Source organism: Limanda limanda, chromosome 18, assembly GCF_963576545.1.
Source record: "Limanda limanda chromosome 18, fLimLim1.1, whole genome shotgun sequence".
Classification (NCBI taxonomy): domain Eukaryota; kingdom Metazoa; phylum Chordata; class Actinopteri; order Pleuronectiformes; family Pleuronectidae; genus Limanda; species Limanda limanda.
The window spans coordinates 4,742,883-4,756,264 of record NC_083653.1 but is presented as its reverse complement, the minus strand read 5'-3'; the positions used below and the strand labels follow the sequence as shown (position 1 = coordinate 4,756,264).

The following is a 13,382-nucleotide window of genomic DNA, read 5'->3' as shown; positions in this document are numbered from 1 at the left end:
GTAGAATAAGTTATATGTACGATAAGAAACTTATATGTCTGTAAAAGGCTGTTAGCGATCTATTTTATCATCCAGGCTCTAGTTAAATTAATGTGTAAACCTATAATTTTGAGAAATGTAAATTTTTCTGTTTTGATTCTGTTGTTATAGCCGGAGGAAAACCGAAGGTTTACAATAACCTGAAAGAAAGTTTGGAGAATAATGGGAAAATAATTTTTTTTGCTGACACCTTCAACCATTTCACCCATGCAACAAACCCCCACAAGCACAGTAAAGTAGATTGTACGACTGGAATGCTCAGAAGTAAGTCAAAAATGCAACAGTCATTTTCACTATAGGAATTGTTGATTCATGACAAACTATAATGTGCATATGGTTTGATGAATTTTAGACCGATCAACGTCTGAAAAAGAAACCACGAATCCGTTGGATGATAAGGGTGAGAATTTTGTAAAGATATTGTGAAAAAGTATGTAAGAGATGTAAGATTGATTATATGCAGCAGTATATTATGGTCATACGCTTGTTTAGTAATAATAATAATTTAAAAAAAACTCTACTTCACAGCTTGCCTCGTATTTATAAAAGAACTGGCTACTTTGGACAGTAAGTACAGACTTTTCAATTAAATTTTTATTGGCATCACAACGTGCATCATCTCAGGGCAATTAGTCAGGTGGAGACCTTACAGTATTATTAATAGAGAGGGGAGAAATGAGTGGGGAAGAGGGGTGGTAAGAGAGAGAGAGAGACCAGGAACAGTTGTGTGATCGCCATGTTTAGTATGGTAGTGTTGTATCTGGATTCCGCAGCCCTAGAGTCAGGGAGAGGAGAGAGAGAGAGAGAGAGAGAGAGAGAGAGAGAGAGAGAGAGAGAGAGAGAGAGAGAGAGAGAGAGAGAGAGAGAGAGAGAGAGAGACCCTGAACATACCTGAGAGCTTCCTTCTCAGAGGGGATTTATTGATTTTGTTTTATTTATTCACTTGTCAAGTTCATGAGTATGATCGTTTTATTTTGGTTTGTCTGGCCCGTGTGTTTCGGTCTTCAGGCCTTTATTGTGATGAATTATATGTTCATCTGTGTGTTTATTATATTTGTAAATGTTACCACCTATTGTTTACCAGGTGTATTTCTTTATAATAGGGGTCAGGCCTGGTTAGAGACTGCCTGTGAATTTGAAATTTAAAGCATAACCTTCAGCCATATTAAGCTGTATTTGTTATTTTAATTACCAGAAATCTCGAAAAATCTTTTTTGGCCTCGAATGGTGAAACAAGGTTCATCTCATCTGCTAATCCTGTCGAAGTGGTACACTGAAAATATTGATACGGTGTATGTCGTGAGTGGGAAGAACTGCTGCTCAGCACACTGCAACTTCACAGGTGATGGAACAAGTGCAGTTGACATTTATTTTTTCATGATTTACAAATTTAGATGGTGGTGAGCTTGTGATGTGATGAGAGGTAAAAACCGATGATATATTTTTTGTTTATTTTTTTTCATAATTCAGCCACCAACACCGCCGCCAAAAAAGGTAAGTTCATATCACCAACAGTCCAGGCCGGAATGGAAAAACTGAAATGACAATGAGGTCGAATTAGAAATTTGGGACTCACCTCACCCTCCCATTCCAAACATGAAAGAGAACCAGTGGCAGCCTCCAGTCGTCATAAAACCTCAAAAGGCGTTTAGTTTGTCCAGTCTGGGCAATTGTTAAAACATGGCGGCCTCCGTAGAGTGAACCCGCTCCTGTTGTAAATATAAACTATTTAAATATAAAGGGCTCATCTAGGGTAAAGAAAACAACAATTGGTCAAATTTGGGTGAAACTTCACTAGGATTACTCTAAATTCAATTTCTGCCAATAGCCCCCCCTCACTCACCTCACTATCTACAGATTTAGATATGTGCGGGCTCGTGATGTGAATGAACTTTAAAGCTGATCCATATATATATATATACATATATTCTTTTGTTTTTTTTATAATCCAGGTTGTCAAAATAGTTCAAACAACAACCCAGACTACAACCCCCTCCATGACGAAGGTAAGCTCGTACGGCCGGGATGGAAAAACTGTAGGCACAATATAATGAATGTTCTTATTTGCAGTGGATTTAAAGTTTGGAATAAATCAAGTGTCTTTTGATGAAGTAATTAAATATTTATAAAGAAACTCGAATGATGAAATCAAAAATGAAATCCTCTCAGGTGTCTGTGAAGTGTCATGTCCCTTCAGTGTAGTTTTTTTAGTTTAGGTTTTATTCTGTGTGTTGTATTTCTTCATGATTGTGCATAGATGTTAAAAAATGTTTCTATTAAAAGGTTCTTGCAAGATTAGACGTGTCTGTGCCAAAACGCTATGTGAAAAACCTGAGTATGATGATAACACGTGCAAGGCAATTGGTGAGTTCCCTGAATAAAAACAATAATAAGAATAACAACAATGATATTCTTATTCTTATTCTTATTCTTATTCTTATTCTTATTCTTATTCTTATTCTTATTCTTATTCTTATTCTTATTCTTATTCTTATTCTTATTCTTATTCTTATTCTCATTCTTATTCGAGTGAGTGAGTAAGTGAGTGAGTGAGTAAGTCACTGAGAGAGTAATCAAGTGAGTGTGTGAGTGAGTGAGAGTGAGTGAGCGATCGAGTGAGTGAATGAGCGAGTGAGTGAGCGAGTAACGTAATTTTTTTGTCACATAAAAATAATCTTAGAGGAGTAAATGTCTGCAGATGTGCACAGGGCTTAATAACCACATGCTTCATCAGAGTTGACACTTATAACCAGATTTTCTTCTCTCACCTCCAGATATCAACGACAAGTACATTATCAACATAACAGCAACTATCAACACCTGTTACAACTGTAGACAACCTGCAAGAGAGCCCGACAGTAAAATCACATTGCCTCAAACACCTTTGGCTCCTGACCAAAAAATGGACCCAGCTGCAGCTAGGTAACGCCTGAATTTATTAACTGAAGAGTTTTTTCGGGAAAGATCCTTTTTCACCACCCAGGAGCTGTACAGATTAAAGAGTTCCATGATGTTTGACAGGAAACATGAATATTTGTTCTTCTGTAAACAGTAAAACCATGGTAACAACGGCCAACATAGCCTTCACCATGAACGAATCTTCAGCAGCCTTGTCTGGAGGAGAAGGAGTCCAGGGCGTCATCATGAAAATCACAGAGACTGAAGAAGTCTCCTTTGCTTATAGTTCTCCAAAGGACAACTTGAGTGTAAGTGCATCTCACCTTCATACACATGCAATCTGAGTCAAATAAAAGTGAGTTAAAGTAGTTTTGCACAAAGACTGGATGCACAAGAGAAACAGCCTTGACACAAAAACATATTAATATAACTTTCAAATCAAAAATGGTATTTTAGATTATATTCTTATATTTATATTTATTTATATTTTCTACGATGTTTATTCTGTCAATTTAAAGTTTTTATATCTGCTGCTTCAGAAGAAAGCTCACAACTCCCCCTGAAATCTCCTCTGCTCTTTCCTGCAGATAATCAGTGACAGATCTGCTCTGCAGACCTTTAAGAGATCGGTCTCGGTGTCAAAAGAAGCGATGGATAAAGCTCTCAACGCGAACATCTCTGTCCCGTTCGTAGCGGTTATCAGATTCACTAATATGGCTCAGGTAAGACCAAAATAAAAAACAGTTTCCCGCCTCAATGATGGACGCAGCTTTATATACGATTACAGTTAGAGTTTGTAATGATCCCTTTTTTCTCAGGATGAGAAGAACAGCACTGTTTTAGGTGATGAGGTTTTAGGCGTGGAAATGGGGACCACGATCGCCAACCTCACAGATGGCATAGGCCTCAATTTTCTCGACCTGACCTACGTAAGTTAAAAAATAAAGTGCATAGTTAAATGTACGTCTTTACCATTCAAGAGCACATGTTCAGTGCAGCGCTGTTGATTTGTTTACAGGAAGGATATCCATCTTGTCAATCATGGAACGGTGAAGGTAAGACGCCCGTAGAAATGTGCAATGATGACATTTTGGATATGTCCACATCCAAAATGCAGTATTTTGTAAAGGACTTTATGACCTTGCTTAGGTAACTGCTGTAGCAATAAAGTTGAATTATTTATCATGATTAATACAACTTGAAATGCAGCTGAAATCTGTGGTGGTCTACAAGTAAACTGGGCCGCAAATGCTTTTCATCTAATCCGAGTTAATGCTAAAGTCTTTTATCTTCATTCAAATACGTTGATGAAGCCCCAGTTTCTGCTCTGCACTGTTCACATGCAGGCAATCTACCAAACTGGACCTCTGACGGATGTAACACTACGATGGAAGGAACCAACATCAGATGCCAGTGTACACATTTGACGTTTTTCGCCATCTTGTTGGTTTGTAATATTTAATACCAAACTTCACCCCTTTGATTTCCTTGCCTGGTGTTATTGAAGATCTTCTGCACGGCCATCTTTTCATTTTGCACTTTATCAGCTCAGTATTCCCCTCCATTATAGATTAAATCCTAAAATTCATTGTGATTGTCGATCCCAAAATGTCTCAAAACCGTTTCCCTGTTTTGTTCCTGTGCAGGCTCCCCTGAATGAAACCATCTCTGTTGCTGATCTGAAAAACCTCACCACCATCACTAAAATCGGCTGCGGCTTGTCCATGTTCTTCCTCTGCATCGTCCTCTTCATGCACTTTCTTATAAGGTAACAATAACCGAACTGTACCTAACTTTTATTGACATTTTGGTTCCTGCTTTTTATTTGAAGGGACATTTTCTATTCAAGTGCAACGTGCTTCACAACAGATTTATCATTAATCATTTCCAAGTGCTTGCATGAAAATAGAGCTTGATGCATCTGAATTTGAAGTCAGAGTAAAAAGAGTTGAGCAGAGTTGAGCCTTGGTAACAACAACTTGTTCCAGTGACGTTGATGTGGTGAACATTGATGTAAATAAGTAAATAACAGAAGTGACGCCTCCTTATTTGCATCAATGTGGTAGCTTGTGTCAAAATAGCCACAGCAGGGAAATGAGACTGTTGAATAGCTTCATTGTTTCAAAGGAAAAGTGTTTACCCTTTCCTCACCATGTCACGGTTATGATTATGTAATATTTAAATAAATATTACTTACGTGGGTCCAGGTTTGAATAGATCCAGCATTATTTGAGTAACTCAATCGCCAGTCAGCTGTCAATCATGATGTTTCACGCCATGTTTTATAGCATCAAATAACAAATTTATCAGAAACATGAACACTTGAGATATATGTATTTTGACTTTTTAGTTTGGCCCATGTCCCATCCACTCACATGGAGGGGGTAGGTCTTATTACCCATACTGCGGCCTGTCAGCAGGGGGCGATCCTGACGCCCTGGATTTACTCTTGAGGTTGTTCAACATAGAGTCAATAACTGGAGGCAGAAAATATTCGGTGCTTTTATTAATTAAACTTAAACATGAGTTAATCAATTGTTTCTGACCCGCTCCTTCTTGCTCTTGGCCAAAACTCAACACATATGTTTCTATTTGCAAAATGTTGTTTCATCTCGTCTCACAGGAGGACCAAGGCCACTGACTCCACCAAGCTCCTGATCCACCTGGTGTTAGCCCTGTGCCTGCTGGACCTCCTGTTCCTGATCAACAGCGCTGTGGCCGATATGAAGAACGCTATAGGTTGTAAGATCGTGGCGGCGCTCATGCATTACTTCATGTTGGCCACCTTCACCTGGTTTGCTGTGCAGGCGCTGCACCTCTGCCTGCAGCTGTACACCAAGGGCAACATCGTGATCAATCGTTACATGCTCAAAGTCTGCCTCGCCAGCTGGAGTGAGTTCATAATAATAATATCTTGGATTTATATAGTTCTCAAGGCAGACTTTTGCGGTTCAGTCATTGACTTGTTTATTTTCCTTCCTCCATTTCCAGTTACCCCCAGTGTGATCGTGGTTGTCCTGCTCGTCTTGGGCAAATATGGTGAACAAGTCATACGCGCTGATGACACTTCAGAAAATGTGAAAATGTGAGTCTAGCGAGTCGAACAATCCTGACGCCTGCGGATCATATGTTTCCTTTTCTTTACTGACATAAGCTTCTGTTCCAAGGTGCTGGATAACTGACGGGGACGTCCACTACATTGTCAACATAGGCTACTATGCTATCGTCTTCCTCATCACCTTCAGCACCTTCACCATCATGCTGTCATGGCTCTGCATTCTCAAGAAAAGGACCAAAAAGGACGGCAAGCCGGCAGGCCAAAACGAGTTCAGCTTGATGACTGTCGTGGGCCTGTGTTTAATGATGGGTATCACGTGGGGTTTTGCCTTCTTCGCCCACGGTGACCTCATGATTCCCTCCTACTACATTTTCACCGTTCTCAATTCTTTTCAAGGTATCTGTGATCAGTTCGGATCTCGTAGAACTAATAATCTGTCAATTTATCTCGTATCAATTATTAATTAAGACCTGTTTTATACTCATTGCATTCCAGCCAGATTTTACCCCTCAGAAGTAGACAGAGATCAGAAAAGAGCTAAAGAAGGAATAAATGATAGATCTACATTTTTTAAGGTGGCCAGAAAAATGACACCAAATGAATACATGTGGTTTCAGAAGAATCAAACATTTAATAACACATTTTGAATTGCACTCCAGGGACGAATAAAGTTGTTTTGAATTGAACGTCACTTCAAATTGCAGCTCATTGATCACATGTATTTGCCCTTGTAGGTTTCTTCCTTTTCATCTACTACTACAAAAGCAGGAGCAGCACGCCACCGAACACCAGCGAGAGCGATAACTCAACTAGCGCCAGTCGAACCACCACTATCGGACCTGATCTGCTCGGACTCGACAACCCCTACATCAACGTGCAAGGGAAGTGAAAAACCTTTAGAGGACGACTGAGGTGTGAGGAAGTCTTCGGCTCCAGGAACGGACTTCGAGGTAGTAAAGAGAATGAACTGTACGGATGTAAAACAGAGTGCTGTAATAACAGGGGTATTTCCTGACATTAGTATATAGCTTTAATAGTGTATTTTTTATTATTATCTCACGATCACAATAAGGTTTTGATTAGAAATAGAAAGGATTGTTTCATTTTTAATTTATTTACATGTATCCTGCTTTAACCATACGAATACCTAGTGGTAAATCGTATGTTGACTGAAATATGATGAGGGAAGAGTAACGTGAGGATACATTTCTTTATTTTAACATTTACATTAAAAACACAAATTAAACATTGATAAACACATGAAGTTTCTCATACAAACTCAATTCAAATGGACATATAATATCACAGTAAGAGAGCCTCTGCGTCCAGGAGAGCTTTTTCCATCTCAGCAGCCTCCAGCGAGAAGTTCTCCCGTTCCTGCAGCATGAGTTCTCGTGCTCTGGCCAGGTCTGTCATCGTTGCTTGGATTTCCTGCAAGATGCATGCCGAGGATGGGACATTAACAAAATACACCGCACACATAACTAACATCATCATCTCCAACTTATCGATCCAGACAGAAAGGGGGAGGGACTTTGTCTCACCTCGAGCCGAGAACGTTGCTGAGACGCAGCGTCACCGAACGTCCTCAATTCGCTCAGCAGGTCTGCGGAGACGCTCTGAAAAAGAGACGAGGAAAGATGAGTTGAGTTGATTTTATTCATAACAACTGAAAGCCTTTGCATGTGTGAAATGCAAATATAGATTTATTATACATATACACATTACATATACACAAAATAGTCTTTCTTTGTCAGGACTTATGTTGGGTTATGAGGTTTATGTGCATGTTTAGAATTTCCTCTGTGTTGCAAGTTGTAGTTATTTGTGGGAGTTTGATTCAAATGTACTTTAATGATGAAAAATGAAATATATATAAAACAGTGCAGGTAAAAAAAAAAACGTTATCTACCATTGCTTCTTTCCGTTGATCTTCATTTTGTTGTGCAGCTTCTCCAACGCTTCCTCCTGAAACTAGACAATATATTTACGTCACTTTCTATCATGCAACCAGTAAACCTGGGCAAGATCATCTTAAGAAATTGGAAAGGAAACATATTCACCTGGGTCTATGTTTGCTGCGACAAGGAGAACGTGGCAGTTCTTCAGGTTTTTCTGTACATCTGTATTTTCCTTTTCAATGTCGCTGAACTGCAGCTCCAACTCGGCGACTCTTTGCTGCAATTTAACAAGGAAGTAAACAAAGTGACATACATTCATTCATATAGAACTTCTTAAGGATTAATATAAGTACTTTATTTTCGTACCTGTGTGTCTGTGAGGTTTTTCTGCAACTCCTCATTAACGGTCATCAAATGCTGATTTTGCTCCTTGAGCTCCGCCTCTTGCCCATAACGAGTGGAGACTCTATGGAAGGACGCAACATGTTCAGTTGTAAAAATGAAGTTCACCTCATGGTTCCAGATATGCAATATAGTCTGTGACTTACCCTTTGTGAACTTTAGGAACAACGTTTTTCCTGAATGATAAAAAAGGGGAAATAATGTGATTTAACAGCTGTGATTCAAACGTACAAACACACAAGTCCGGACAGACTGCAGAAGACTGGAGGTTGTGAAGATGTGATTCTGTTGATGTACCGATGATGGGTTTTTAACTCACTGACATTATTTTCCTGCAAAATCCATTTGGCATTTTAATTTTCTCTAAAAAACATGTTGGTAAAAGGTAAATGGATTATATCTGCTGTGTGATGATGTCTGGAAGGAAATGTCTCAAGAAGTGGAGACAGTCAATCATCCCCATGAACCAATCTGTGAACTGTAAATATATGTAATGTTAATCTCTCTCTCTCTCTACGATTTATATTTACTTTTAATATTTCAGTTGTATTTGCTTCTCGTTTGAGGTGTGTTGTGTGACGTTGTGTAAAACTTAGAAAAATAAACACTAATAAAAACAAATCCTACTTTTGAGTGTAATAATTATTATCCGTCTTACCGCTGTGTGTTTTCTTTCTGAGGTTTGAGGACACCAGCGCTCGCTGTGTCTTTGGATTCATTCTTACGACCTGGTCTCTTTGTTTCTGCAGGAACGTGCAAACCTGGAAAAATATCCAATCATCAATCAGCGCTGTTTGACTTTTACCAAATAAAAAACACACACATTGACTCAGCGGCTTCTAAACGACTCTGCTCACCTCTGGGGATCTTTGTAGACATTGTTGACCTGTGATGACAAATAGTTAAAGTTTAGTTTAACCGAATTAGCTGTTTAACTTCAACGTATACGACTCAATCATTTTAAAAGAGATGCGTATTACATGTATTTTAAGATTCAACAGCTTAACTACGAGTTATCAAAAATTACGTACGCGGATCATAAAAATGGGCAATTTTTTTGAATGGAGTTTGGTGCGAAATGCTCAAATACAACAATAAGAAGGAAAACTAGCTGTAGTAGCGTAGGCCCACGTGTAAGTGACGCGTTTCCGGCTGGTGAATAACGTTAATAAACGACACTTACCTTCAGATTTGACGCTGAATATGTAAAAGTTGTCAACAAACCCAAAAACATGAGCGGCAGCAAATTTTTAAAAACACGTCCCGCCCTCTGCAGTCACTTCCGGGCCCTTTTCTGCGTCATTTCCGGTTCACGTAGAGTACTGCACAAAATAAAGTTATACCCCTGTTTGTTTATTTGTTTTTTGTCAACTCCTTGTAAAAACGTTGTAAACTATTTGGTTAAATTACTTTGCTGCAGTAAAACAAAAAAAGCAGGAAGAAGAAGAAGAAGAAGTGGACGACGTAAGTGGGATGGGACGCTGCGTACTGCGCATGCGCGGCGGCGGCTAAATTCAAACCTGCAGCAGTAAAATGCCCGTCGCTCGTTGACGTTAGCTTCGATTGTCAGGTTAGCTTCGGTTAGCAGGCGAACACTTGCGACATGTAAAGTGTTTAGAGTTCGTAAACGAGTCACAACAACAACAACAAGAACAACAGCCGCGGGGAAGCAGGAGGAACTAGCTCGTAGCTCCAGCGAGGTAAGAGCCGCAGTCTGTATTGTGTGTAGTGCTAAGCTAACGTTAGCTTCAACTGAAAAACTTTAAACAAATCCTGTGTTTTAAACTTCGTCACTGATACTCATTGATACCAAATTGTGTTTTATTACGAAGTTACTACAATCCACTGCGTGTTGAAGAGGTTCTGCTGGAACACAACATGGCGTCTGTTGACTAGTATTCATCCTTGTGTCGTTGTGCAAATGTGTGTGTTTAAAAGAACAACACAATAGTTATGAATAGTATGTTTCACTGATGTAATTGAAGAAACCATTAGCTCATTATCAGATCGAGTGACATCAACTGGGGGAGCAAAGGGGTTCATTTCTCAAAGTGTAGTTCAAAACAATTAAAACGAAAAATATCTATATAATATCTCGTCTGTGATTTGGTCAGTGGGTTGGTTCAGGCTTCTGGAATCATAATCTCCTCTTGATACGTTCCCAGGTTGATGTTCTTGTCCTTGTGTTTGTATGAAGTATGAATTTGACACTGGCGGTCAGATAGTTTATTGACAAATCCAAGTCCCAATCATCTGAGCGTCACATATCGACCTGCACAGAACTGCACTAAACCTGTCTCCTTGCACTGTGTACCTGTACAACACTCCGCTCCATATACACGTACTTCACATCATATGTGATATGTGTTCATATAAACCATATTGATATTATATATCATTTTATACAATAATATTGTCTTTTGCACACTCTGTCTACATATTCTTAGACTCATAGTATATTATATTACCTATTGTATAGTCAAATACTTATATTCATATTCATACCTCTAATATATATCATATCATACTCTCTGTATATTCTTGTTTACATAATTCTATATACACATATTTATACATGTGTACATGTTATAATTACTATTATTATATCACCATTATTATTATATATACTGTTGCTGCCATTACCATATACTGCTTTTATATTGGTATAATTACTATCATATATAAATATATATTATGTTATATTATATACTATATATACTGTACTATTCTTATATACTGTCTAACAATACCATTACCATCATATCATCAGTACTATTACCATCATCTTGCCACTGCACCTTATCTACCTATTTTATTGTATTTTATCTTGTGCTTCTGTTTTTTTATTCTTTCTACCTCAATATTTTTAATTTTATTATATTGTATTGTATTGTATTCAAATATACAGGCTGCTATGACAACTTAATTTCCCTTCGGGGATGAATAAAGTACTCTATTTATCTATCTATCTACTTGTGGCGTGATGTGGAGCTTGTGACGGCCGTAGGATTCAGTTTTCACTGTTTCGATGGTGCTATGCGATGGATAAGAATCTAAACATCCCTGAAACTCTATTAACGTCGCTTCAATCATGGGTTTAAACATTATTTTCATATGTTCACAGTAGACGATGGAGCCCCAGGACTTTTCAAAGAAAGAGTAAGTATTGAGAAACAGCAGCTGACCAGTATGTGCTGTCCTTGTGTCACCCAGAGGCCATGCAGGATTAAAACGTCTCTTATAATAAGGATGGATTCACATTGAATATTATAATAATAACAATCCCCTCTAATATACAAACACTTGAGCTGACTGTGCTTTGTGTTGCAGTAGAGGCAGTGGATTCTCCAAGCGGCGCATTTCCTCAGTGAGTGCAACAAATCTCTTCATAGATGAATATGTGTGTACTTATCATTTGTTTTTTTATAAATCTCAACCCGTGCGATCTACAATTTATTATTTTTTATTAGATTTTAAAGGGACCACGGAAATCAGCCAGATTCCCGGATCCGGAGCAACAGGAAAATGAGGTAAATAGATCGTTTGATTTGAGATTTCAACCTAATAACCTTTATATATGCTTTTTAAATATCTGTATGGGTATTTAAAAGTTTATGTTATTTTTTTTGCATTGATTAAGGTTGAAATTGCCAAGCCGGTGGAAAAGAGGATTTCAAGAAGAGTCAGTTTTGCTCCTGCCAACGATGTTCTCCTGTTTTCAAAGTAAGACACCTCTTGAGTCTTTTAAATATTCATATACAATTACACTTATATTCCTAATCAATACTTTATCTTTACAGGGATGGGAAAAATCCCTCCCCTGCTCAAAGTCCTTTGCAAGAATTAATGACAGCAGGTATGTAATGTATTTCTTTTAGTTTTTCAGTGCAACAATCTTTTTTTTAATTTAAACATCTTTGTAATATTTGTCCTGTGTTACTCTACAGCAGGAACATCCGCACAAAATAGGTAAGATGACTTTCATGCTTTACCGACTTAGCTGTATTTCAGATGATCATTTTAAATTTTGACTAATATGTATTTTATCACACAAGGGTCCAGGTGGTTGTTGCTGAAGATGGGAGTCCACAGACCACAGGTAATGTTTGTTTGTACTTAAGACAACTATACGTTAATGCTTCTTCTTTTTTTGCAATTTAAAATGTCTGTTACTTAATTTAAATCTTCTTTTTAGCTCTGGAAACCCTCCTGAATGCTCCTCTACATGCCTCTCAACAGGATAAGGTGAGCTTGAAGTCACAATTCCCACTGTTGCTTTGCTTTTACAATGTTTTACAAGCTGATTATGTGCTGAACAGATTGAATATGACAAATTGTTCATTGACATATATGTTATTAACATCCCCAGGTCAGCTTTGACACAGTGGAAGGCTTTGGGGAGAAAACTGTGATGTTTTCCACAGATGATGACTTCATGGACATGACCCACAGTCAAACTATGAACGTGGCCAGTTATGCAGATACTTCCCTCCAAGTGTCAAGTTTGGATCAGGGATTTGAAAATTTCCTGGCGAGTCTCTCCAAACCTGGTGGTCCTTCCTCTTTAGCCACGGTTGACACAAAAATCTCCGTCACTCAAGTGAAAACACGAAAGGCTTTTGTGGACAAAGAGAATCTGCACCCAGCGTCCATTTCAGCCGTGATGGAGAAGTCACTCAATAAACCCAGGAAGGCAGAAGAAACGTCTTATGGACTCGGCCCAGAGGTTGATGTCAGCATGAACCTGACTGAGGTTCAAACGGGACGCAAACCATCAGTCGCAGATGACGATAATCCATTCCAGTGTCTTTTTCCCACACAAGACATGTACGCCCACTCCGACGAAAGAGAATCCCAAACAGCCAAAGTGAGGATGATCAAGTCCGAACCTAAAGGTATCAACATTTCTATGAATTTAACAACTGACTCATTTAATATGTCTCGAAGCAGCAGTCCTGCCATATCTGTTATTATTTTGATGTCTTATTATTGCATCTCTAAGATTGTTACATTTTTATTTCCAGATTTAGATATGGCCTCCTCGAAGAACCCTGCTCGAAATGCTTCTCAGCCAAGGAGGGTGA

At 38.5% G+C, this 13,382-nt stretch overlaps 1 protein-coding gene across 2 annotated transcripts; it reads right to left on the bottom strand.

Moving 5' to 3' along the window:
- Positions 1 to 7,257: 7,257 nt before the first annotated feature.
- On the bottom strand, positions 7,258 to 9,546 carry knstrn (kinetochore localized astrin (SPAG5) binding protein). Of its 2 annotated transcripts, none has more exons than XM_061091843.1 (9): positions 9,482 to 9,546; positions 9,156 to 9,184; positions 8,957 to 9,059; positions 8,445 to 8,474; positions 8,263 to 8,362; positions 8,059 to 8,173; positions 7,908 to 7,969; positions 7,540 to 7,614; positions 7,258 to 7,426 (listed from the first exon to the last, which is right to left on the bottom strand). In XM_061091843.1, the coding sequence occupies exons 2-9, from the start codon at positions 9,175 to 9,177 to the stop codon at positions 7,298 to 7,300; spliced, it is 636 nt and encodes a 211-aa protein (XP_060947826.1). In that variant the 5' UTR covers positions 9,178 to 9,184; positions 9,482 to 9,546; the 3' UTR covers positions 7,258 to 7,297. The 2 variants fall into 2 exon arrangements, with proteins under 2 accessions (XP_060947826.1, XP_060947827.1); XM_061091844.1 differs by lacking the exon at positions 9,482 to 9,546 and adding an exon at positions 9,330 to 9,377.
- Positions 9,547 to 13,382: the final 3,836 nt, after the last annotated feature.